General features: G+C 40.0%; 1 protein-coding gene across 1 annotated transcript; it reads right to left on the reverse strand.

Moving 5' to 3' along the window:
- Positions 1 to 221: 221 nt before the first annotated feature.
- LOC125009751 (ankyrin repeat domain-containing protein 13C) lies at positions 222 to 27,806 on the reverse strand. The gene is made up of 13 exons (XM_047587927.1): positions 27,139 to 27,806; positions 25,759 to 25,800; positions 20,157 to 20,261; positions 11,878 to 11,963; positions 10,013 to 10,058; positions 9,065 to 9,131; positions 7,710 to 7,854; positions 6,917 to 7,048; positions 5,826 to 5,987; positions 3,131 to 3,210; positions 2,845 to 2,943; positions 2,644 to 2,744; positions 222 to 2,527 (listed from the first exon to the last, which is right to left on the reverse strand). The coding sequence occupies exons 1-13, from the start codon at positions 27,521 to 27,523 to the stop codon at positions 2,397 to 2,399; spliced, it is 1,581 nt and encodes a 526-aa protein (XP_047443883.1). The 5' UTR covers positions 27,524 to 27,806; the 3' UTR covers positions 222 to 2,396.
- Between the last annotated feature and the right edge of the window lie 168 nt (positions 27,807 to 27,974).

The following is a 27,974-nucleotide window of genomic DNA, read 5'->3' on the forward strand; positions in this document are numbered from 1 at the left end:
CTCCACATTCACTAGATCCCAAACTGAAGTATTCGTGGGATGCTCCACAGAGGCCCCTCCCCTAAATCCATAATATTCCGTTAACAGGCACTACAGGGCACCCTCAGAAGACCCATGTCCATTCTGTTTGGAGGCACAAGGGAAACCTACAAAATATTTGGATGGTAGTCATAATGTTATGCCTGATCGTGTGTGTGGGAAAACATGGAGCCCAAACTTTCTTAGATATGTGGATTTTTATTTTAGTACATTTTATATGAAAATAGTGTCTTAGACTTATACAACAGGCCTTTTTGCTGTCCAACTACCATGAAGATGGATGAATAATGTCCTACAGAAAACGGGTAAAGTCCAGGCAGCTGAAGTCAAGGAGCAACAAATCAAATGGATAGCATGAAGTCAGTGAGGAGGCACACTTCCACTTGCTGCTAACACCTACCAGTAAGGAATGTCATGTGAGAAATGAAACTATTTGGTTATGATACTGAATATGGATATAATGTGCATGTTAGGAACAACTACTACTGGTACTATATTAACACCTGAATCTGCAGGAACTGTTTGTGTCAGCAGCATCAAGAGACGTGACACCTGTTAACATGTATCTTAACCACACCCTGGCTTTTAGGGACTGAATTCTCCCTGGTGCTTTGTGCTTTTCACACAGCTGAAATGATTACTGGTTCTGCACATCTGGAGGAGGTTCATGGTTTTATCATGGAGGCAAAAATCACATGAGATTCTTTTCTCTTCTACTTCAAAACAACACACGTACAAAAAAGCAACTTCCACCATTTACAAACCAATAAACTCTGAAATTGACTCAAATTATGCTACATAAAAAATACACACCTCTTCCTGCCTGAAACATCAGTACAAAGGAATAAAAAAAAGGTAAAAGAAAATAAGTAAATAAAACATGATGATTAAACATGATTCACATACGGTGGAGGGGAGAGACCTGGTATGTGTAAAAATAGCATGAGTGTTGTACTTGCTCATCCCTCTACTCTTCAACTTTTAGCAGGACTGTATAATTTATAAGGTGACATAAGAAAAAAAAGGCTTGGTTAGCATACAAAGAGATGTGGTACCATAAAAATGTGCAGCACTACTAGCAATGTCTCAATGATTTGAAGGTTCAGGATCACAAAATAAGTGTCTATGAAGTCAACCGAAAGTAGCTGTAGTGGATCTAAACAGTGTCCAAAAGATGATGCTACTCCGTGCCTGTCATTGAAAGTCACTGTTGAACACACTCACACAATTTTGTGCAGAGTTCGAGTGGAAATTTAACACAAAATAATTTTTAAGTGTCTGACCTACAGAAGGACTAAACTTTTTTGCAGATATTAAGGTCTGATATATTTAAAAGAGTCTTCTTTGACTTTACCTTCAATGGACTATCACATAATTAAAATTACATATTTTGCACCTTGAAATTTTTTTGTCTAGTAGGAAAATAAAGTAAAAATGATGCACACTTGTCAGTTCATCAAGCACACCAGTGAAAATAAATGCATTCTAATATTACAACCCTGCATAAAGCTTTGCTTTAGAATTTTTATGGCATTCGGCACAAGTTTAAATTAATAAAGAGCTGAGATTCAACCGTGTTTTCATTTTGGAGGCTGTGGTTTGTAGTACGCTTGAACTCTGTTATGTACCGACACAACTCATTTAGTTAAACAGTGCCACAAATTACATCCTCTGAAATGATCGCACTGTTTAATTGCCACCTTTCGTACACTATTTCAGCATAAAATGAACATTACAACAGAACTGCAGAAGCTACTCAGATGAGTGGCGAAACGTCTTCTATAAACTCAAACTCAAGTCCAGCTACATCTTTTAAACACTTTTTGATATAAACATTACAACAAACATGACAGGGGGGGGGGTTAGTGTAGGGCTATAATACTAAACCGCATTCTTTTCACTGGTGTACCTAATATACTGGCAAGTGGGTGTAATTTTGAATGGAATTCCTCTCTAGCGTCTTAAACAGTAATATCAGTGCTTTTACTACAGGTCAGTTTAAGACAGTCCCTTTATAAACATTACTTACACACTTTAATACAAAGCATTGTCTGAACTGGTTACCATACACAGAATACTCATCTGTTCTGTTGCCACTCATTTTAACTTCAATGCCCTTTCAGTGCTGAGATGATCCAACTCTTAACAGCACTTCTTGCAACACTATATCTCCAAACACTTTGTTACTGCGAGGAGCTGGCGACCTCTCCGTGTGTCTGGGGGTCCTGTTGCTGTCTTCTTTCAGGTTTGAGTAAGGGGGATCACCACTGTTTAGTTTTGTTTAAATACATACTGTATGCATTGGAGCATAAAGCTGTCTTTTTTCTCATTTGCAGCTGAAAGTCCAGCGTGTGAGGTTAAAGGTCAGGGAAGCGGCTTGGGTCTTCTTTATAATCGCTGGGAATGGTAAAAATGGATTCATCAAACTCATCGTAGCGAAACTCCTGAAACGTCACCGTGGCTGTGATCGTAGGAAACACGGGGATGTCTGCAGGGAGGCAGTGAGACACACGTTTCAGATCTAATTCAACCTTCCAGATTAAATATAAAATATCAAATAAATGATGAACTGAAAACGTTTCCCCCATATAAAACTCTGCTTACCAAGTTTGACTGGAAAGCCAGGGGGGAGCTTCATCTGAACAAACTCCCTGAGTTTATTAAAGTGCTTGAAGGGTGCAATCACCTCCAGAACGTTCAATAACCTGAGGGTGAAACCAACACATGTTTACAGACAAGCCAAGTCAACAAGTAAGACATCTTTTTTGCCTAGTGTCTAGAGGGGCACTTAAAGTGAAGACTCACGATTCAATGCCCAGAGGGAAGTCCTGACTCATAGCTATTGTGGCTTTAAAGTTTTTCTTGCTCTCTTTGCAGACCAGCTCTCTTCCTAGATGGGGAGCTCTGAAGAGAGAACAACAGCAGACAGTGGGAATATTATTTAATATTAATTAATATTTATTATTTCATCATACCACATATTCATGACAGATATCAGATGTTATCATTTTGATTTTGGTGCTTTATTCACAAACAATAAACAAATGACATTACTTCCTTTTAATAGTAGAAATCTTTTTCAGACACCTACTTTCCATTGTCAGCAGAGATGTATTCTTCCCAGGATATAGTGTTGGGGGAAGGTGGAGTTAGAGACTGCCTCCTTGCTGGCTGAAAACAGAACAAATTGAATATAAAACAGATCAATATACCCTCCACTAGAGGGCCCCGATGCACCACAGTGATGTCTGGCCTGTGCAACCTCACACTGAATGCAGCTAATATAACACTCAACATCTGTGAGGGACAAATACCAGACACCTGGCACTGTTGCCCAGTGTATGCCTTAATATAGTTAACGTTCTGAACATCATTGTCCCTGTTCTTTCCACAGTGACATGGAAATGTTGAACACTGAAATATGAACAATTATAGACACCACATTTAGAGTGTATACTTTGAAACACACATATTTTTACTTTCCTTTATGTAACCGTCATGGTACCAATAAAGTACCTAGTATGGTTTCTCAATAAATACATCATGAACACAATACCATAGGCTGCATAATAAAATTACACCAAATCAGCTCTAACTGGCTTGACTTTAATATGTGGCTCATAGAGTAAATGAACTGTTTGAACAAAAACAGACATAATACAACATATTGTATGGTCTTCAAATGTCAGTCTGAAATGTGTTGTTTATGTTCAGCTGCTGTATTCAATCAGATCCATATGCTGGGCCATTTCATGAAGCACAGTGAATTCTCTTCAAAACAGCTCGACAAAAACATGAACTGCTTAATCACACTGAAATAAGTTCCCTGAGAATTTTTTTTTTCTCCAGTGTCAGATTATTAAAAGCTTGAATGTTCTGTTGGTTCTGACCCTGAGCTGGAACTGGCACCTGCTTGGAAAATTGACTTTTCTCCTGTTCAGGTTTTAAAAACTGGTTTTAAAAAGTGGCACCAGCTGACCCCTCTTTTGTAAGCTTTGGTTAACATCTAGGGCAGACTAATGTGGAAAAGATGACGAGACACCTGACTTTGCCAAGCTCAACTCAAACTCAAACTTGCGGTGCGAGTTTGAGTTTTAAAGCTACACTGCAGTCATCACAGAAGTGTTTTGGTGTTTTGTAGCTTTGTTAAGTGTTCGCTGACACACTGCGTATTAGGTCTGCTGTGTTGTTGGCTATGGAGATCCTGATCTGTTGGTATGCAAGTCCCACCCTCCCCATCATACCATGGCACCAGGGGTTTTAGCCTTCATCCATGTAAACAAATGGTGTCAAGCCCTGTTTAAAGGCCCTCCATGTTTGACTGTGTCCACAGTCTGACCTGATCTCTCTCACTGTAGTAAACACAACTACGTCACAGCAACTGCTCATCTCACCAACTTCCCATCCATCATTTTCCACCATATCAACACTTAAAACACAGCTGTTCCACTTTAGACATGGCTAAGTAGTAATTCACATCTGTATGAAAGGACTGACCCACAACAGGGGACACTGTGATGGGACAAAGACTAACACAGAACAAGGGGAGCCCACAAAAAACAAGTGTTCAGTAAAAGGCAGTGATGAAGAGCCTTTGTCTTCACTGTGTGACTCGCTTTATGCTCAGTGCTTAGACAAGGGCTTGCTAAGCAAACTCTGGAACATACTGTAGTGAGGGAATAGTGGGTGAATGAGGTGCAGTGCTGCAAATTTCCCCACTAGGTGGCAGCGTTGGAATTCCAATTTATACATGGTGGGCATAGGGGTTTTTGTCTTTTTATTTGCAACAAATAAAAAAACACCAGTGGGGGTCCAGACAGAATGTTTTTTAATAAACCATGCTTGACACAGTCTGTCAGGAAATCCATGCTGTTTTTACAGGATTTATCTTTGTAGGGGTGGTGCAGTCGTGAAGGTTTATTTTGTCAGAGAGATTAGAGCCCTACCCCGAGGTTCCAGCGAGAGAGAACAGTTTCAGGACTGGAGTGGTGGTTACGCTGCAGGTGTAAGGCAACATGATGTTTATTAATGGAGCATGTAACTGGTTCTCGACAGTGATTCACACGGTAATTAAATGTGTACCTTTGTATCCATTTACATGGCAGCAGTCAGAATTCATGAAGTTGACTGATAGGTCACACTAAATGACTAAAAAGTCGTCTAAAAACAATGCAACACATGTTCAGCCAGGTGTGACTGACTCACTATGTAACTTAATCTGTAAATGAGAATGTGTCAGCACAGATAGATATATGTCAATAACTGCATTAAACATGTAGAACCTGTATCACAAATAGCTCAAACAGAAGAACTGGAAAGACTGAACGCCTCATATCACTTATTTGGTTAAACACTGCTCCTGTGACAACTAGCTACAACTTGTACACTGTTCCACTCATAAAACAAGAAGCACAGACATTTATTGTTTATTATAAATAAGAAGTGAATTTATGAATTACAGAAAGGTAAGCTGCTGGTGGAGGTTAGATTTTAAAACACAAACAAACAACTTCTTAATAACTCCTACATAAATACTTAAAATTTAGAACATTAAAGGAGTCACACTGATCTGGTCTGTAACACAGGACACACTTTTCAGGTACAGGTACAGCGCAGCACAGTGGGAGGACATTAGTCATAGTGACTCTCATGTAAGGTCAAATGACCAATGTTGAGGTCTACAGTAGAAATATGTGAAAGGGTGTTGGAGATGTAATGGTGTAGGAGCCTTCAACGTAATGACTGTCCTACTTACAGCATCACTGAGTCAATGACACCTGACTAACCTCAAAGTTCTGCTCTATGATGTTCCCTCCTTTGCTCAGGCTCTCCATGATGGCTTTGTTTCTCAAGATGTCCTCCTCGCTTAGATGCTCTCGTCTCTTCCTGGACTCTAGCACTAAGCCATTCACAGAGTAGAAATCTGCCAGAAAGTTTCCCACACGCTCCTGGAGATAGAAGAAACAGAAAAGATAAGGCCCCCCTGCCAAGTCACCAATTTCCCCTTTAAATACAAAAGTACAAAGGGTCAAGAGAGCTGAAAGCAATACCGTCATATCTTATTCACTGACTGCCCCCCCCCAACCTGTCTGTGTTGTTTTTGACCTTGAGCCTATCACCTGTGGCTACTTCCTGGGGTTTATCACTGTTTCTCCTATGATTTATTAACAATCCTTCCTGCCCAGCGTGGTAGATGTAGTGAGAAACTGTGATCAGGAAAAAGGCAGGAGTCTACAGTACAAAATAGCAGAGCTACAGTCCCTTAACTGGAGTCATACTGTATCAGAAGAAGGTTCAAATAAGTAGATAACAAAACAACACATAAAATTGACAGGAAAACTATAAATACAGCATCTAAAGTACTGACTCATAATAAATGTATGAAGAATTAATTCTTCATACCACATGCACAAAATTTACCACATGCATTCTTGAAGGACAAAATCTAGTCATTTGCCCAAATGTGTCAAATTTGAAGAAATTCACAGATTGCATCCTGAAATGTCATGTTTAACAGCCAGAATGGGACAGAAAGATGGCAAATTTGCATTTACAGTAAAGTAAAATTAAGACTAAGTGGATGGATATCTTTCTTTGTGAAGTCTAATAAGAAATAATAGCATATCCAGAACACCACAATTTTAGCTAAAATTATATTTGCCATCAATGTTATGTAACATATTGATCTATCTATGATTCATGTATAAAGTTGAATTTCTGTTTCCTGCTTCCTCCAAAGAACTAATCAAATTCACAACTCTCTCCATCTGGAACACACCACTCAAAATTCCAAAATGTCCATGGATAGACAGAAACCTATGATCCACCGCTGACATGTTGGTAGTAATAATGCTACGTTATAACAAGTGACACTAACTGTCTTGTCTTCTCTGAACAGCCAGCCAGTCTGCGCCCTGGAGAAAGTGATGGACTTGGTGGAGAGAGTAGCGGAGTAAACATCGCTGCTCATCAAAATGTCCACTTCCTCTTCAGTCTCCATCTCAGACTCCTATAGAGAATACAGGAAACAGGCATTAACATGGACCTGAAAGGCATTAACATGGCTCATTGCACAGTATAACTGAAGGTGCCTCCTCATTTTTATGTTTAGCGCCAACCATTACAGGCTGAAAAATCACAAAAGACAGGTGAAATAATAGAGCTCTAGGCACTTCTACTAAAGCACTGAGTGTGCAGATTCTCTGTGGTGTTAACCTACATACTGTTACAGTCATTTTGGAGAAAAATATTTCCCAAATATAAGTGATGTGGAATCCAAATCATGGCTGAAAGGATAAATTTAGTCATTTGTCAATTTAATTTCTTCCTCCAACAAATCACTTTGGTGTCTTCAGGTTCCTACAACACTTGGAGGTTAAATGCTAGATTTTAAAAACTAGGTTGCACTAAAATGTTGGTGCATTACTGTATAACACCACCCTGACCTTCCGTCTTGTTGTGTCCTCCGGTTTCTACTTGGGCATAAGAAATATGTAACATTCATAATTCACGATTACCAGAAAAGAGGCCGAGGAGTATTTACTCTAGCGGCACCATCATTCAATACCCTCCATTGTCACTACTATTAAGCCAGTAACGATGTCAAAAGCACAATGCATAAATGCAACCCTTTTTGACATCACAGACTTAGTGGCAAGGGTCTCACACACCTCGTGGTGTATCCGCTGGTAGACTTTCTGTTCATTGTCCAGCACAACGAAAGACTCTGAGGGGATGGCATTGCCGTTGAAGATGAAACTGAGGTCACCACGCTGACACTTCATGTCCGTAAAATCTATCAGGGTCGTATCCAATCTACAAGTTATAAACATACAAAGACAAAATTATGGTGAAAATGTTGCACGAGACGGCAGAAAAATGAGACAGAAAGTGGTGATACTGGGATATGGTTTACTTGTGCTTACACCATAGTCAATAGAAAAGCAACTCTTCTCTAAAGCTTCAGAGGCCATATGTACGCTAATCACTGCCCTGGGAGACAAGCATCACATTTCATATTCTTTTTTTTGTCTTGTCAAAGTGGGTAGCCCTGGAATGAAGCATGAGAACGAAGAGGATAACTGATGTGCTTATGAAGCCCACAAAACGGTAGGTGCTACGGATAGGTATGTCATGCCTGACACGCTTTAAGCACTGGAATGTAAATGACTGTTTTTTTTTTCCTTTCACACGACTAGATCAGATTTTTTTTTCTCCCTAGGAACTCTCGAAAAATAAGAGAGCTTTTTGAATACTAAATGAGACAGCCAGGAGCAGTTTTAGAGAATAATAACAGGCTCCACATCAAGGTTACCTCACTTATTAACTGCACAGAGACACAAACACACTATTTTATGAACTCAGTACAGTCTCCAAATAGAATAGATAATATGTTATGATACCTATTTAAAAAAGTATGTGTGCATGTGCTGGATAAAGGGACGGTCTGTTTTGTCATACATATAACCCTATGAAAAATCCAGGTTAATGCATGTGTACTTGCTTCAGGAGCTTAAGCTAAAGCTGTTAAATGCTGCATGATGTTAGTTTATTTTCCCACAGGGCAATGAAGCACAGCAATGTGAAGTCTCACTTTGGATACACTGTTGTGACTGTGTGTTTGCGTGTGTCACAGTGTGACAAATTTCTGCTGATGCTCTTTGTGAGCCCGCTAGTCAGCACAATAGACTATACAGTAACTCCTCATTTGTGGGGCTCTAATTTAAATTGAAACACAGAAGCAACATATCTGCACACAGAGGCACTTTTTCAGCTTCCTCCAACTGCAGGCACTGTTTTCAGAGTCTACTTAACAAAACTAAGTTGACGAATGACAAGTAAATAAATAAAATAAGTAAGTTTCATGAATAGCTACCTAGTAGCTACCCATTTGATGAGATGTCCATAGGGTAGTGTTCTTGTTTACTTTTTATGCAAAAACACTAATTGTCTTCTGCTACAAGGTATCTTTACAAATGTCTTTCTGTGTCTCCACACACCCAAACTCTACATGAATAACACTTGCCTTATGTTGATACCTTGCTTGTAGATCTTGCATGCATCCGAAGGCAGGATTCTGGAGAGCAAAGGCACTGCAACATGAACAGATACAGTAAGGACACATACAGTGTCTCGGAAGTGCCTAATTTTAGACAGCTCACTTAAAAATTAAGACCGTCATCCATTTCGAAGCTTCAGGAGCATATGACCCAGTAGACAAGAGTGCTATATACCAGCAATAACATAGCTCTGTAGCTAAATATTTAATAAATCACAGCAGGTCAAGGCAAGAAACTGTGCTTGAACTGTAAAGGTGCTTTAACAGTCCAAAACAATTCAGTGAAGCTCTGCATTGATTTAAAAAAAAAAAAAAAAAAAAAAGGATTCAAGATTCAAAATGTAAAAATTAGGAGTCTCTTTAAACCCAGTAGGGTGCCTCATTTAGCCTAAATGGGCCGGCAGGCGCACAAAGCAAAAATCTATTTCATGCAAGCACAGACCCATGGGATTGTGTTGGTTTAAACATAATCCAATGCACATAAATTTTCAGCTCTCTACAACATACAAATTGCATTTCCTGCATTTCCTGATGATTGTCACAATTACCGTTACAGCATCTACAAATACACTGCTATGCAAACTTATCATGGGTGCATGACATAATCTCGCCTACTTTGTTAATAACTCACAGAGATACAGTGAATGCAGAGAAGTCAGTCCTGGCTCACACTCTGGAGCTGCTGTTGTGCAGACTAAGCACATGCTGATTCACCAGTTCCAGTGGATACATTTTGTGTACTGCAACACATTATCCTCTATCTATATTACAGATAGTGTGTAGAGTAAGAACAAATGTAATGCTGGTACTAGCATGATCGTATAAGGTAACCCTAAACAATTTCTTTTTGCTGGTGTGCAACCAGCACATGGCTAATTTCTAATATGGATTATGTCACAGCCGACAGTAACTCACCCCAACTCTGGAAGTCCCAGTGAAGCTCCAAGTAAAAGTCTCCAAGCTATCAATGACACAAGTGAAAGAGTGGATGCATATCTCTTAATTAAAATGTTGTATTAATATCAAAAATCACATAAAAAGTCCAAACCATACAAGTTAGCTAGAGTTAGAGTTACTTTTTTTCTCAATACTTCACTTCACTACAGAAAATGGAAAAGGAAAAAGGCTCAGCAATTTCTTATATTCAGATATTTATATCTGAATATAAGAGCTACTGATCTACTAAGTATTTACAGTTCCGGGATAGTGAATTTGAGCTTGACTTAAAATAGACACCGCCCATAGTCTTCATAATGAATGGTCAAGTCACGTAGTGCAGCAGTGTATTTCGGAACAATAACAGAGCTCTATTGTTACAATACTTGTAGGTTATGGATGGTTTTTGAAGAGATTTAGTGACTATAACAAAAATAAAGAATGTCCCCAGGTTTATTTTCTAATAGTAGCAAAATAAGCATTTACTGTGAGGTAAGACAAAAATATACAAATTAAAGGAGGCATCACTGCACAAAAGAAATGGAAATGCCTTCGACTTGACGTGGACTTGATTAAGCATGAGCCTCCATGTCTGTCCATAACTAATCACACCTGCCGATCATCAGTTCCCAGAGCTTTATAATCCCTGAGAGATAATGATGGCAAAAAATCCATCTCTTCGCCTGGGAAGGATCTCATCATGTCATGTAAAACGTGGGCTTAAGTTTGCAATCAAGTGACTAAAGGCATTACAGCATTTACAGTAAGATGAGAGGCTAGGAAAGGTGTCATGACCTCTTTAAACATTATTAAAACACACACAGATTGCTCATCTGCTTACTTCCTCCTCAACTCTCATGTGGGGGTGGTGGTGCTGCACTCAAAGTAAAATCTCTGGATGACTGCAGCTACAATTTGACCTCCATGACTTCATGTTTAGTAACAACAAACAAACAAAAGAAGTCAAACGGGCTCTTTTGCAGTCGCTCTGAAAAATGTATACGTCGTCGTTCGCATGACTAAATGTTTATAGTTAGGCAGACCAAAATAGCAGAGGGATCATTTTAAATCCCAGTAGTTACATGTTTTCGGGTGTGCGTGTCATAGCACACAGTCACACAAGAGCAGAGTAAAAGGCAGGGTCAATGTGAGGCCGTAGCTATGGCAATAGCCTAGACCTTAACGGCATAGCTGACATGCACCTCCCCAGAAACATAACTACACGTCACAGCGACGCATACTTCAAGACCTGTTATTGGTCTGCCTAGTAGTAGCTTGTTTCCGCTTAAGTATTTCCAGCTGCTTACATTTCGGGAGGAAAGGTTAACTGAGGAGGTTTGGAGATACATTTTTGGCAAAAGTTTGAGTTGATATTGTTGAAAGAAAAGCACGAAGTGGAACGTAAAGGATGTGCAAAAGACTCACGCTGACTAGTGTTTGAGTGGTTATTTTACAGGACGAGCCAGGCGAGGGCACAAGTATAAATGGCTCGCACTGGCGTAGGCTATGCAGGTTACACTTTCTATGTCCCGCAGTACCATAAATGGGTCTTAAGGTTTCATTTAGCTTCATTTATGTGTCCCTCCTAGCTCTGCTTAGTTGTGATGACACTAATTTGATGACAAATCTAACTCTCTTTGCAATTATTATATCAAACCCTGGGGAATGTGCAGAGCAGAAGGAGAAGTAGAAGAAGAGAAGAGAGGGGTTAGAGACATTAAAAGGCAAGTGCAAAGGACACGGAACATTAGTCATCTTGGACTTTAGAGGGACACAAACAGAGGATGAAGAATCCAAGTAACAAAATAACAGGTTACAATCATAGCAGAAAAGGACCTACATACCTCTTTGAGGGCTTTCAGCAGTTTGGGCCTCTTGTCCTCCACACTCTCCCTAGATTGTTGCTTCAGCTTCCTCAGCAGTGCTGTGACTGTGAAGAGAAAGAGGGGGAAGAGAGATGAAGGGAAGCTTTATACAGTGTGGAAAAATGCTGGCTCAAGGTTCCCTTTTCCACACTAAGAAAATTATTAAAAGGTATAAGATGCCAATTAATGTATATGTTTTTCCTCACATGGCCTGAGGTCCAGGCTGTTATTAATTGTTATAAGTTAGGTCAGAATTTACTTACCAATCTTTTTATTTAAAGGGCCAAACCTCCCTCTGCTCTGAAAAGCACTACAATCCACTTTCATGGATTTTTTTGGGAGGGTCGGCAGTGTTTTATTTTGTTTCAAGAAGATGTGGTGTATGATAGATACTTTTACTGTACAATTCTATATCCATGTAACCAGCTAAAATGTGACTAAAATATGACATTTATATTTAAGAGGGCCACAATTATTGCAGTATAAATGTGTCACTGTCACCATTATGGAGGAAAATACATCCACTGTGCATCTGTGACACTGCAAGCAGATTCTAATGTACCAACCATGGTATGTATGCCCTTAAGAACATACTTAAAGTCAAACCTATTATTTATGGTAAATGGTAAATGGTCTTGCATTTATATAGTGCATTTCTACCTACTCAAAGGTACTCAAAGCACTTTTACAGTCAGAGACACATCCACCCATTCACTCACACAGTTGCACTGGATTCAGTGTCTTGCTCAAGGACACTTTGGCATATGGCACACTCCCGGGAACGCTATCCCTTCAGTTCGTGGACAACCTGCCCTATCTACTGAGCCACAGTAATTTATGACAGTATCTCCATGCAAATCCTGCCAACAATGAAAAGAGCTAAAGTGCATAGAGATAATCTAACTTCCTGGAGCCAGCATATATGGAGAAGGCTCCTAGCATCCTATAACCAATCCTTATGCATTGTCTGCAGGGATCAAAACGTTCCAGGAAGTTCAAAGGGAACAAGTCTTGCAGATATGAAGCAGCCTGTTAATGAGCTGCGCTTATGCCATCCTTAATGACCTGGGAGAGAGGCATGTTCTCGGAAGACTTTTAACCGCGATGGGTCACATTAATGGGTCTTCATAGCTCTTTATCCCGCTAGTGGCTTATTTATTCAATATAAAACAGACTCTTAAATAAATGCTTGGTATTTGGGTGTGGATCTTTTTTTTTAACTGAAGTGTTATTTGCCATTTATTGGGCAGTGAGAGCATCAGCGGCTCGTTAACATAATTGTGGTGCTTTGATGAAGCCAGGAGGGGAATAGATGACAACATGACTGAGCCACCACTATAAACGCATGGAAACAGTTATAAAGAAGGATAGTGGTTGGCCTGTGACAACCCGACCAGCCTACATTTTTTAAGGACTAAAAGCAACAGTGGACATATGGCATAAATATTAGCCCCACTACCTCCTGAGTCAACATAAACATGTTTTTCATATTGTCTACCTAGTGCTCCCTAACTAGCAGCACAGATGGGACAGAGTGAGCGCTGGTAAAAGTAGGCCAAATGAGAGTTCACGCACGTATTTTACACATGACACCACACACACCAACAGACACAGCTACAAGATGAGGGTGTCTTTGTGGCCTGGTTGCCTAATGAGTGTGGGCAAGCTTTGGACTGGGCTCCTCCTGATCCTTGCCGCCTCTCAGCAGGACAAGGAAAGGAATATAATCTCACCATCTGGCCACAGACCACCCAGCCAACACAAGGCTGAGAAAACGACACTGTCATCTATGTACAACCTTAAACCAAACTGACTCTCCATGCTGGCACTAATTCACCTAGACTCTGATCAGGACACTTTCCAGACTTTAATTAGGTGAGTGATCCGAGTAGTTATACCTCACACACTAATAAAAGGAGACTTGACAACTTTGCCTTTACATCACAACAAACTGCTGCCATTTAACAATTAGTCCCCTGATCTAACTGGACAACTGCTGCTGACATGTCTCTGTGAATCTGGACACAGTTAATACTGACACTGGAACTGGCAGGCAGTTGCAAACAGGTCTATGTGAATATTAAATTAATGTTTTAAGCTGCTCAATTAATGCAGCATGAAGAGGTTTTAATGTCTGAAGAATAATTACAAAAAATGTCAATTTAGCCCAAATGGAAGATTAGTCATTTTCTTTCAATAAAGTTGTATATTGGTTTGTCGGCGATTGAAATATGAAAGCTATGAAAATGTATGTAGTGGACTAAGCAACAACATACATTTAAAACAATATCCATTTTTACGTCTTTCTCACTGGCTAAACATAGATAAGCTCATTAAACGTGAACTAAATCAAATATTGCCTTGCCCTGTGATTTGTTACAACACTATGACCTTAAAATATTACCACAGATCCCTTTCTCATACTTCACATAACCCCAAAAGTATATTAAGCAAGCAGAGGCCTGTATCATGAAGCAAACTCAACTTACCTCGGGTTACTCCAACTTATCCAGCTGATTCTATCCACAACAATGACAATCTGGATAAGTGGTATCAAGACACTGGTTATCAACTCGGTAACTTAACCCAGGTTTGTCTTGTTGTGAATCGTTGAACGGGCATGTATAAAGGACCGGTTCCAAGGCAGCAGACCAATCACAATCATGAGCAATGATCCACCAGAAAAAATGAGCAAAGACTGATTCTCCTCAAATATGAAGAAGAAAAAGTAAAACTCACTACGAAATCTCGAAAACTCTAACACTGTGGCTACATTGAAGAGACGCCAAATGGCATAGCAAAGGATTGCAGATTACATAAATGCGCAAATTACACATCAATGGCTCAATTAATTGACATTTAACGCAGCCATGAATCCCAATCACTGTGCAGCATAGATGAATTGCGTGTATGACAATTAGTGTCATTCCCCCAGATGTAGCCAGATAGAGTAAAAAGAACGTGGGACAAACCAAGCACAACATCATTTCATCTATGGAGTTGGGTTTCTTAATTCCATAATGTTACATGGGCTACAATAAAGCTGGAAGCTGATGCCACAATTACATCATATCAATACATCAAGTTGTTGCCTGAATGAAATTATCCTGATTTTGAGCTGTGTTTGAGCTTAGCGGGGGCAAATGGCTAAAATATACTCTTCTTTGTGTGGTGATCTCCTGGAAGATGCGTTCACGCTGTAACGCTCTTCTCACGATTTGGGCTTCAATCTCAATCGGGTCTTCAATGAAAGGGCACGTGATTCTTTCCCAAACAGCTGATTGGCTGGTGGGTGGAGCCTTGTATCGGATTCAGATAAATCCTGAAAGTTACCCTGACCCGAAGCAGGTTTGCCGTTCAGAGTAAGTTACCATGGTAACGTACCTCAATAAGAATGAATCCAGATTCATGATACCAGAAACCCAGGGTTAACCCTGGAGTTACCTGCTAAATCCATTATCCTGCTTCGTGATACAAGACTCAGGTTAGTGTCATTTGTTGGGTTTCTGGGTCACAACATCCAAATAAATGCCTCAGTTTTACTCTCTCAATCTCAGTAGGCATATACTCTCATATACTCAAAGAACTGTATGAAAACAATCAAAATCCAAAACCTATGAAAGACTCAACTAGACTTATTTTTTTTCATTCACAGTTCAGTAAACAGTCCTGGTCAAATCCTGTTGTTTATTCAAGCTACTGAGACCATTACTGTCTCATACCCACATGGAAAAGCAGCTCTCTGTCTAGTAAACACCAAGATGACTGAGACAGTCTTTAAACAAGCTCCTGATGCTGACAGAAGCTGTGTGAGCAATTTAGGACAGAAATAGCTCTTACTGAACAACATCTATTTCTGGGCCATATTTTGTCTCTTTGTTAAAATGGAAAAGTTTTAAGTGACAGACAAATACATGAGGTCGAAAGAAACGTGGGCTGATATCCATGGAGTTTAGTTACAAACCTGTAGCCTAAAAAAACACAGCAACCACACCAAGTTGGGATTTTTTGTTGAATAATCACATCTATTGCAAGTTTTGCTTAAAATAGTAACGAGGATTTAATAATACTGAAAGACAGACCTCTAGAAGTGGATGAAAATAATGTTAATCTGTTCTCAGTGTAGGAGAACATCGGATTTCTCCCCTGACCCAACAGGAGGGGGAGGTCTCCTCTGGACAGTCCATAATGGACAGGATTGTTTTGTTTCCTTTGCAGATTTCTGAGCCCATTAAAAACAAAGCCATACAACAAACTTTAAAGCACATTCCTAATGCCAAGAACCAGTAATTATTTCGCCTTTAAGAATATTCTCATGATGTGGTAATCCACATTCAGGTACCCCACAGATAAGAAGACCAGACTTCTCAGCGTCACAGATCATCTGGCGAGATAAATGTTGTAAATATATCAGAACTGCAGCACCTCTCTTGAACTAGAACAAGACACTGTGAAATGTACACTTGTAACCAATGTTTACTCTACACTCAGCTCGTGATCTGTGTCAAAACCATGTTTTGATCATCTTTCTAAGCCTTACAATAGAATTATATAAAAAAATTACATTAAATTAAAATAAAATAAAAATAAGTATTATCTAGCAAAATAAACAGTTAGCATTATAAACAAATATACAAAAGTAGTTGGCAAAACAGTGTCCACGGTGATGTGGTTGTTTGGACAGTTGCATAGCAACAGTGGCATGGATCGTATCATCGCATGGTGTTTCCTTGATACTGAGGGAAAGATGTAAACGACATCACAGTGTGTCAACCCGTAGAGTCCTAAAGCCGGGCACAGACATACTGTGGTCCTATGAACCAGGTCTCCAAAGCACTTCTCATGAGACGATCCCTCTGGGTCCCATCAAGTGCACGCAGTCCATCGATCCTGCTGCCAAAGACCTCACGTTCTCCATGAGGACAGACGGCACCGACAAAAAACAACCATTAACACACTAAGATTAACCTAAAAGGGTTAACATCAAGGAGCTACTGGCGACATGCAGTCACTCTTTGAGGCGCATTTTTCAAAAAAAAAGAGAAGAAAAAATTTTAATGTTTATTTTCTACCAAGCAAGACTGGTTAGCGTAGACCGAATATAATCTACCTGTCCTTCTTCTTGATATTAGTTAGTGTAGCTTACTATTATTATTTAATTGTATGAGTTAGGATGTTGAGGAAAGTCGCAGAAATCAATGAATGTTTCTGATAATGCGTTTTCATGCCGACATGATGTTTGATTTCATGTGTTTTATTTTAATTCTGAGTTTAACATTGTGAGAAGTACAACCATTATTTAATGCTCTTGAAATGAAAGCACTGATACGTATATCAAAGTAAAGGCGCAAAGACAAGTTTCGCAACAAAGGGACACGCCCCGGAAAGAAGTGGTGTGATAAACTAGTATCTGGCCAGTCTTAGCTCAGTTCTCTTTCTGTCTTAGCTCAGTTCTTTTCTACTTCTTCTCAGCTCACTTCTTTTTCAGTTCTCTTGTAGTTCTGTTCTTTCCCAGTTTGTCTTTGTCTTCGTGATATTTTTTACTTTTAACTCAACGTTTTTGTTGCCCGTCTATTGCCGTGTTTAAGTTTCATTCTTGGATTTTTCTTGCCACACGACAAAGTTCAAGCTGAATTTAGTTTTAACTGTCAAGACAGTCACGCATTAATGATATTTTGTAGATATTTTAGACCAGCCTTCAGAAGTATTGTTCCAATTTCATTATTGACAACCACTTGTTTTACCACACGTCATCAGACTCTGCCACACGGCAACTTCATAAGTGCCACTTTGTCTGTGCAACATTGAGGAAGATTCCTGCTATAACTGATGCCGAGGTCAGAATCTGAAATGCCTGTCACATCAAATGGCCTGAACACCTTGGGACCGCTGGTTTCCCCCGACGGCACCATAGTGCAGATCTGAGCTCATGAGGACAGCTTTGGTCCCCTGGGCATAAGTAAACATAAGTAAAAGTAAAAGGCACAGACTGGCGCAGACACCAGCGAGCTTGCCTACAAACTCCAGTCCAAAGTCCAAGTGCGGACGTCTCATACCATTAATAAGTGGTAGCAATAAATGAACAGCATTTTTAAATAAGGATTAATGCTGCTACTATAAAAACCTTGTGCAATACATGTTTACACTTTTACACTTTACCAATGCTGCTACACTTTTTCCACTGCTACAATAAAACAATATATATTTTATTTTATAATTTTGTATATTTTCAATATTATTTAGTATTATTTTCTTAACCTTAGCTGTATATCTTGTAAATATCTTGTATATCTTGTAGTACCTTCTTCGTACTATTTTGCACATACTTGTGATGACAATAAAGGGCATTCTATTCTATTTTAGAAGAGAGCAATGTCTTTATGAGCCATATGACATCAAGCTGATGGCCTGTCATTTTGCAAAGTCAGGCCACCAATGAGCACCTGTGGCTTATGTTTGGCCAGTGTGTCCATGTCAGCATGTTGAATCGATGGCAGAACAGATTGTTTAGAAAATTTGCCAGTTGCCCGTTGCCTTTTATTGCTGGTAGTTCTTTATTGTCGGTGAAAGACACTGCTATCTTGCAGTGGCTAATTGGTCTGCATAGTTGAGGTGACGACAGGTCAATGGTAAGGTAAAATATCACCAGAGTTCATTAGAGGATTCAGTCAATAAAGACACTTCTATCCCCTTGTAGGGTAAGTAGCATTAGAGTTTATTAGGGGAGGCAGTCATAAGAGGCACTTAAAGTAAAACTCAATGATGATGCCTAGTGGTTGAGCCTATTTGCAGGACTAAAAAGTGTACCGTATTTTCCGCTATAAGCCACTACTTTTTTCCCATGCTTTGAACCATGCGGCTTATGCAAAGATGTGGCTTTTTTGTGATTTTTTTTTTTTTTTTGTGATAAATCCTTCACAAAAACTGGCCATATGCGAAAAGCATCATTTTCAGCCAGCTTTACCCCGAGATGACAGCGACACTGACATAGACACAGAAAAGGTATGTGACGAAGCTCTTCTGAGGCTGTTCAAGTCCGACACTGAAGAAGATGACTTCAGTGTTTTCAGTGCGCAGGAGGATGATGAATAAACCAATCAGTAACTTTTCTGTTTTGTTTGATCAGCACTTTTACTTTTATACAGACACCGTTCGGAAACTGATCAGTTATGTTATGTTCAGTTAAACTAATCAGTTCAGTAGATATCAGCAGCGTATAGCCCGGTGCAGCTTATATATGCACATTTCCATTTTTTTAAAAAAACTTTGTGGGTGCGGCTTATATTGAGGTGCGCTCTATAGTCTGGAAAATATGGTACATATCTAAGTAAAAAGGACCTAGAAAGGCAATTACAATCTTTATAGTGTTACCATTTGGTAAAAGCCCATATACATTTTTTTATGCGACTGATAATACCACTATTTGCATATTCAATTGTGCATTGAGGAGATGACATTAGGAACTTTGAGGTTTCTGCAGAACAAAGACCAATACAAAATAATGTTGATTTTTAAATGTTATCAGTTTGCAATGTTTACCCTTTTGTATCTCACATGTGAAAGTGTCAGTTCAGTACTTGTAACATGTCAATATCAGCTTATTAAAAGTCTCAACAGCCTGGTTGTAGTTTTGCTGCAGTGTTGTACTGTTCGAAAATAACCTTACATAGTCATATACAGTATTTTAGTACTGCTACGAAGCTCCACCACAAAGAACAAAACCTCGAGCCTTCCTGTTCCCATGACCAAAATAACAAACCAATGAAATGCACCTATTAGTGAGATTGTTATTTGCATGTCAATGTAGTAGAAAGCCTTTATGCCATTAATAGTGAAATAATAGAAAATACTCTCAACATTTCCAGACAAAACTGTAGCCACTATGAACTGTTGGTGGAAACTGGGCAAAACACGGACTTGAGTATAATCAGCTGAAAAGGAGTGAGAGAAATATCAAATGAATTGCCTTTCATTGCAGCACAAAAGCCAGAGGGCTTGCTGGAATGTTCTCTCTCTCTCTCTCTCTCTCTCTCACTCTCTCTCTCTCTCTCTCTCTCTCTCTCACTCTCACTCACTCACTCACTCACTCACTCACTCACTCACTCACTCACTCACTCACTCACTCACTCAACCACTCAACAAAGGAGGCAGGCCGGCGTCGTGTATCTTGATCAAAACTCTTTCCCCATTCAGCGTTTCTGAATATATGTTTTAGGGGATAACCAAGCAGAGCCAATCAGACAATCACAAACACTTACTCATCTGTCGGTCTCCGTAGCTAATGGCCTCAGCAAGGGGACTCCATCCCTGAGCGTTTTTCACCTTCACTGGTGCATTGTGGGCCAGCAGCAGATGGGCACACTCTGCAAGAAGGACAGTAGGCGGGTAAATCAGCACTCAATAACAAAAAGAGAAAACATAAGCATAGACCAAAAACACAAGTGAACTGATCCCACAGTTAGGTGTTGACCCCCTTTTTATTCTTATTGTTTGGTATGTTTGTCAAAACTAGATGTTACAGATCATCAAATAAATTTTATTATAAGACAAATATAACATTAGCAAACGCAAATGCACTTTTTAAGTCAAGGCTTTTATTATTAAGGAAAAACACAATTCAAACCTATACAGCGCTGTGTGAAAAACTGTTTGCCTCCCCTGTTTAAACATAACTTAACTGGTTTATCACACCCGAGTTCAATTTCACTAGTCACACCCAGGCCTGATTACTTCCACACCTGTTCTCAATCAAGAAATCACAAAGTGAAGTAGACTATGCCAAGATCCAAAGAAATTCAGGAATAAATTAAAAGAAAGTAATTGAGATCTGTCACTGGAAAAGGACTCCAGTAATGAACCTTCCCAGGAGTGGCTGGCCGACCAACTTCGAATTCGGCGGAGCGGCCGTTGTGTCTGTTGGTGTGTTCCTGCTATTGGCTGCTAGCACTGTTAGCACTGTCCCTTGAGCTGCCCGCAGTGAGGCCTGAGATTCCCACTAAACTTTAGAAGAAGTGCTTTGGATGCCAGGCTGGAGTTGGGGGTGGTGGAGTGGAGAAGGAGTTTTGGGTCGGCGGTGCCATCTGTACTCACGGGGAACGTGAGGTATTCGGCAGCGGTATCAATGGACTGTGTGCGCTTGATGGGACCTAGAAGGAGTGTGTCGTGAGAGGTGCTTTGGAGACCTAGTTCATAGAACCACAATACGTTTGTGTCCGGCTTCGGGACTCGATGGGTAGACACACTCCGTTTGAATTTACATCCCTCCCTCAGCCGATAAGGAAATAGCATTGATGAGGAACACCATGACGACAAGATCCACACCACTTTTGCTAAGCAACTAACCAAACATCCACATCACCTTGGACACTTTCTTGACAACTACATCGGTTTATTTTCATAATGCTAATTCTGTAAATGTTTTAATAACACTGCTCATTTTATTTAATCTCATTTTATTTTATCTTATTTTATTTATCTTTCTTGTGGTTTTATGAGTGTTTCCTTTTATGTGCAACAAAGTTATGGTGACAAAGTAATTTCCCTGGTGGATCATTAAAGTCTAAGTGTAAGCCTAAAAGTAACACTGCATTTCAAGAACATCATAGCAACAGTAAAATCGTCTGGTTGTAGTGTGATTATCTGGGGCTATTTTGCTGCTTTCAGATCTGAAAGACATGCTGTGGTAAATAAAAACAGGGATTCTGGAAACAGGGATTTTCTGATCAGACCAAAACATCAATGGAGCCTCAGAGATGATATCTGCACTGCACTGTACTGAACAAAATATGTCAAGATATGCAAGACAGAAAATGTGTTTTCTTGATCAGCCTACATATGTTTGAAAAGAAAATTCGTTATTTCCTCTTGAATTTAACAACGTCCAACATTTCCTGTAAGCTTCTTGCCAAACCATCTTTGATGTTGCCATGGTGACACTATGCACATAAAAGCTTGTGTTCAGGTTTGGCTTCGTGTTCAAACCTGTTTTCCGCAGGTTAAACAGCTTGCGAAAAAAGAGAGCTACAGTTATATCACTGACACAGCTTTACTGCCTACTCCTAGTCAAACATTTTAGTATGTTTCAGTTTAATCAGAAGGTTTGCCATTAATGTTTGTGGCCACTTTGCAGAAAAATTCATATTCAATGCAAAGACCGGAGACATTCGCTATAGCATCAAATGAGGGATTAAGTAATCCTGGTGTTACAGAGGGACCAACTGTGTATAGGATTGGGATGACAGCTGGCCCATTAATCAACAAGCCATATGGGATCTACAGCTACAGAAGACTCAGTACTGTCCTTCAGAGTCTATATTGCTATAGAGCCGATAGATGATGTGAGATGTGAGGAATAAAGTGGCAAACCTTACAAAAAGACATCTACTAGTACTGTAGACTCAGAGCTGTGCTTGTATTCCACCACCTGGGAAACAGCCAAAGAGCCTTGTCACTTTTTTGTGACAAGATCAGGCCAAAATCCCTCCACTCTTTGGGCAGCTTGTCAACAAATTATTGGCAGCCAAAAATGAAGCCTGTTGTTCCGGCTCAGCTGTTAGTTTTGTCATGACATCATTCATTACACAGCGTCTGGCGTCTGTACAGCTCTGTCTCAGCACCGGGGCCGAAGCAGTCACAGTCCTGTGAGCAAGAAACCACACGAATGCAAAAAGCAGGCTGTGCAGCTGCTAACTGTCTGCTGCCGAGTGGACATATAGGGCTTTCACTTGAATGGGCTCCTATTATTGTTTTTTGACGAGGTTAAGTAATCATTTAGGCTGGCAGAAGCAACACAGACGTTCTCAAGGCAGCCCATTTTTCACAACAAGCTTTTGAGTAAACCCAATGAGTCATGTGAACAAATTCAAACTAGTAGTGACTGTTCTCATGTTTAGACTTGTTAACCTGCATAACAAAAGTATGAAAACAATTCCAAAACCCATGTATTCAACCAGAAATAATAGCTGCAGTCTTTTGAAAAGAGAGTATAACACAACAATGCTACATCAACTATCTGCATACTCACTATGATTTATTAATGAGAAGGAGGCCAGGGTCTCATACATTCGTAATGAAAGAGAGGACTACATTTTGAAACTATTCCTCATTAAACATATTATCCACACAACAAAGACAAGTGTGACTATCCCAAGAATATAGTTAGAGAGAAATAAAAGGGCATGGTGTGACAGTTGTGACCAAACTGGTTAGGCTCTATTCTCCTTTACGCCATTGGTGTAATGTACAGCCGAAATCAAGATGGAAGCATGGCATGACGGCCAAAATGGACAAAGACAGGGTGTTGGGAAATCATATGTTCACACAGTCTTGGATTATTAAGTCTGAATGTCTTTCACAGTTAAATTTCTGACCAATTCTGCTCAACATAATCTGGACATTAAGTGCTGACCACTGTTCAAAAGCTGACCTGGACTACTCCTATTGCATGCTTTAATCAATTAAAGAAGCTGTGATGGCAGCAGAAATGCAGCTGTAGAGGGCATCACACAAACACTAACACGGTTTATGCAGTAGCCTAACCTTTGACTGGGTTCTAGTCTGGGGCAGCTGATAACAGAAGTTGCATAAGTATGAAGAAAGCAGCCAGACCATGTGTCCTGGGCTGCACACCTGGTAGCATCTGCTCTGAGTTTGGCATATTTGAGCCAACATAATACATGAACACATGGTTTCTGTACCGCTGTTTTTCTATGTACAGGGGTCATGTTAAACACCTTGTCTTCTGGGAAAATCACTGAAAGTACCTGCCATTATTGATAGAATCAGACCATTACTGATATGTTTACATTACCTACACAGCCATGCAGGTTAACACAACTCTGTGAAAGCTACGTCAGAGTCATAATGCAGGCTTTCCGATAAAGACATGTAGCTGCTCCACTGGTAACGCATTCACTGTATAAAAGGTTTGGTGAACTTGAACCTCCAGACATTTTGTTATACTTTCAAATCCAGGTTAAGTACTTATCTCTGGTTTGCTGCAATTGGTGAAGTAACACCATCTGTGACACCTCATGAAGTAAGTGATCACATCTAACAAAAACAGTAAGATGTTATTACGAGGTTTAAGCTCTTACACATACCTGCAGTTTACTGTGATGCAACAACAAAAGTGGTGAAGCAACATTAGCCATGTAGACTGGGGTCAAATTCATTGTCAAGTATTAATAAGTAAGTCTCCCTGTGGGTTGCTGGGTTGATTGCATATGTGCAGCAGCTGTATTGACATCATGTTCAAGTCTCATATAACTCAGAGAGCTGGAGCTGGAGTATGATGCCAAATCCAAAGCTACACAGTGCCTTGTTGAAAACTCCCATCTTCAACTCTGATCAAGACTGAACAGATATTTAAAGCATAATGAATTATTAATCAATTAATTAATTAAAATAATGTAATCATTTAAATTTCCACAAAACTAAATGTTAATATACATAATGAGACATAGACTTAGGAAAATACCTCAGAAAATATGACTGTGTGCCATTTCTGAGGAAGACTTATTCGGCCAGACTGCCACACCAATGCCAGATGCTCACTTGAGCAGCTCTCATGTATCTTTGACAATTTATTGTCCATTATGTTTGCAGCCAGATATCAAATGTCATTCACAACCATTTAACAGTGGTCTTTATTTTCTGTCTTGTGGGTGAGCATGACAGCAAACAGATTTCAGGAAAAAACTCTCTTACACCTCTAGCACTAAGCATCTTTATCACATCAGGCCCTGGTTTGGCTTTTCTTCACTGGATTATTTACCTGTCCTGACTGACTACTGCCTTGGTAAATAATAAATGTGCACATGCACAAAGTAATACACAAAGAAGGCTGTCCTCTGTATCCCAACAGAGCAGCCACACCCAAACAATGATCTCATGCTGTACGCCTTCAGCCTGTCTAGCCTGAGCATCCCTGGAGGACTGGGCAGCAGCTCAGGCAAGAGATAGGCAACCTCATTAGCACAATCAATTCTGCAGCGTCCAATACACCACTACACTTCAGCAATCCACTGCCTGAATTACCAATAAGTAGTGACAGGGCCTTCGCTCCAGGGACAGGAATTGAACATTGTGAATGTGAAATCAATTGAAACCCATGCTCCACTGAGAGACACTAAACAAATGGGAATGTACAATACATGCAAACCAATATCCAAAACACTGTTCACCAAGAGCGTGCTTCCAAGATAAAGAAAAAATGGTGGATACATTTTTCAAAAGTACGTTCTGGAGTCCCTTTGTGTAAGTTTGATGTGCATGCTATATGCACCTGATTCTGCTCAATGAAATGCAAAATAAATAAATAAATAACAAAATCATGTAAAGATTTCTGTAACGCCTTGATACATTATGACATATTCATCCTTCACTTTGAACTCAGTGTTATTCTGGAATGTGACAAACACATGGTGATTGAGGTGTAGCATCTGAGTGAAACAAACTATGTAGTTTAGCTGAGTAAGTAAAAACTAACAAGTCAGTAACCTCTACGACGTGAGAGGAATAGGCAGAAAACGAATAATTGATGATTACAGAAGCTGAAAGTTGTCTTATCTGAACTATTCATGAATTATCCTTGTCATCTTAAAATTATTAGTCTTTGAACTATCCATTTTTTTTGCAGATGTTGTTTCTTGCAATGTTGTCTTAATCTAAATGGCTACTGATGAAATATGATCTATATAAAAAAATGTTTCCTGTTAAACCCTGATTCAGATCAGTAAAACCAGCTCTTTAGCCAAGCATGAACATCTTTCCTTCTGGGACTAATGTGGTGATCTATGACAAATGCTAGGTGGTGCTGATCCAGACAGACACCGAAGAAAATGTTTCAATGCTACTCACCTTTGTGTCCCATCATAACGGCAAGATGCAACGGTGTGTTTCCTGAAGAAAGGGGGGAAAAAACAGAATTTGAATACTGCATTTGACAATAACAGCAAAGTGACTGTGACAAGCACTTTGCCTCTAGCCTCTGCCCACAGTTAATGTTTAAATTTACGAGAAAGAATCCACTAAATTGCAAATGATAGGCTAAGTGCATGCCTAGTCTGTCTTCTCCTACCATGGCAGGCTACATGTACTTTTATGTACTGAATGTTTCACATTCAAGTGGATGTTACTTAGACATGTACCGCCCACCTAGACCAGACCAGGCACACCCACCCAATAGCACAGCCCCTGACACAGACACACACACACACAAACACACACACACACACACACACACACACACACACACACACACACACACATACAAATGCTTTAGGGACAACTCAAAAAACATGAAGAACAGCTCAAAGTGTTGACCTGGCCTCCAAATTCATTAGATCCCAAACTGAAGTAACTGTGGGATTATTCACAGAGGCCCCTCCTCTCAACCCATAGGGCAAATACCCCCAATAAAGCTTCACTTCTTTGTTCTTATCATGGTGGTATATTGGTGATAACAGAAATGGAGACATCCCATTCCAGTAACCTGTCAGTTCTGATTTAGCATGTATCAAATAGAAACTAAACTAATGTGGAAGTAAACACACAAATGCCAGTGAGTCATATCAACCTTGAAACAGTACAGATACCAGGGGCATTTGAATCCTTTGTTACATTTGCTATATGAGAGCTTTGAATATGGACCTCATTTCACTCTTCAGACTAAGCCCAAGTACAGACATCTTTACGCGTATGCATGTCTCTACGCGTAAACCAGAATGAAACCATCTTTATGTTTTTGTCAGTCAAGGGAATTATTGTGGAGATTGTGGTGTTATTGGAGCAGACTTTGCCCTGTGAAAGAGCTGCCATCAGTCTGGGACTGCCAAAGTTTCACACAGGATGCACTGATACATCAACTAGAGTTAGTGGGCCATCTTATCCTTCAGCGTTTATTCGACTGTTTATTATCACTGATATGTTTCACAGCTTGAGGCTTAAAGGCTGAAAAAGCAAAAGGCCACAGGCACCTCTGGTAGAAGCACTTTCTGTTATGCTGCCACGAATGAAGTGGACTGGAGAAATTGCAGGGTGGACAAGCTATTCCTCGTTAGAGAAATTAACGTTAGTTATCCAGGCCTTGTAGAGAAGACTCCCTCGGTGCATCGCTGATGGAGACTGTTGGCCTATTAGCGAAAACTAAGCTTCACTGGATCTTTAAGTTGGCTGGTCATTTTACATTTTTTAGGATCTGTCTTCGGGGCTACTGTGATAAACAGATGAGAGACTCACCATGAACGTCTTTCTGGGCGATATTCTGAGTCCGTATGAGCGAAGACAGTCGTCGGACATCTCCTTTAAAGACACATTCGTGGACCGGAAAGTCCAGCCCTGTTCGGATAATAGGGTTTTTGTTGTTGTCATCGATAACTTCCGATGATGACAGCGTGTTGGTGTTAGCATTGATCTGTGACTGTTGGTTCTGTTGTTGTTGTTGTTGTGTGGATGACGACTTGCTTAACTTATGGTTGCTGAATATTTTACTTGCTCGGCTCTTGTTGTTTGTCTTGGAGGCGCTGAAAGTCCCGGTAGCAGCCTCCTCGTCTGGTTCCAGTAAATCCTCGTCCTTGCTTGGCCTGTGGTCCTTGCGCAAGGAGCGGATCTTCTCTCCGGTCATTTTCTAAACGGCTGACGCTATCGGAGCAGAGGGTGTCGTCGCTGACGATGACCCTCCGGGCGAACTGATGTGTTTCGCCCGTTGGAAGTCTTCACGCAAACACTGAAAATTGCACAACATGTAAACACTTACTTCTCTACCAGATACATAAAAACGAAAGTTTGTTCGAAGGCGAACAAGAAGCAGGTCCCGCTCCCCGGTTTACGATGAAAAGAAACAGTTCGCTATCCCGTCGTTCAAAACTGTCGCTAGTAGCTGTACAACATAGTACCAAAACGATGTCTTCCGCCTCGTACTATCGCGAGAGTTCAGGAAAGGTTACTATCGGTCATTAATTGAAACCGCTCATATTGTACAATCATTCGCCAGCTCATTAGGTGACATAAAAGTACAATACAAAGTGCAGCAGCGATAGGAATGTATCATAGTGCAAGAAGAAACTGTTTTAAAA

Source organism: Mugil cephalus, chromosome 6 (assembly GCF_022458985.1).
Source record: "Mugil cephalus isolate CIBA_MC_2020 chromosome 6, CIBA_Mcephalus_1.1, whole genome shotgun sequence".
In the NCBI taxonomy this organism is placed as follows: Eukaryota; Metazoa; Chordata; class Actinopteri; order Mugiliformes; family Mugilidae; genus Mugil; species Mugil cephalus.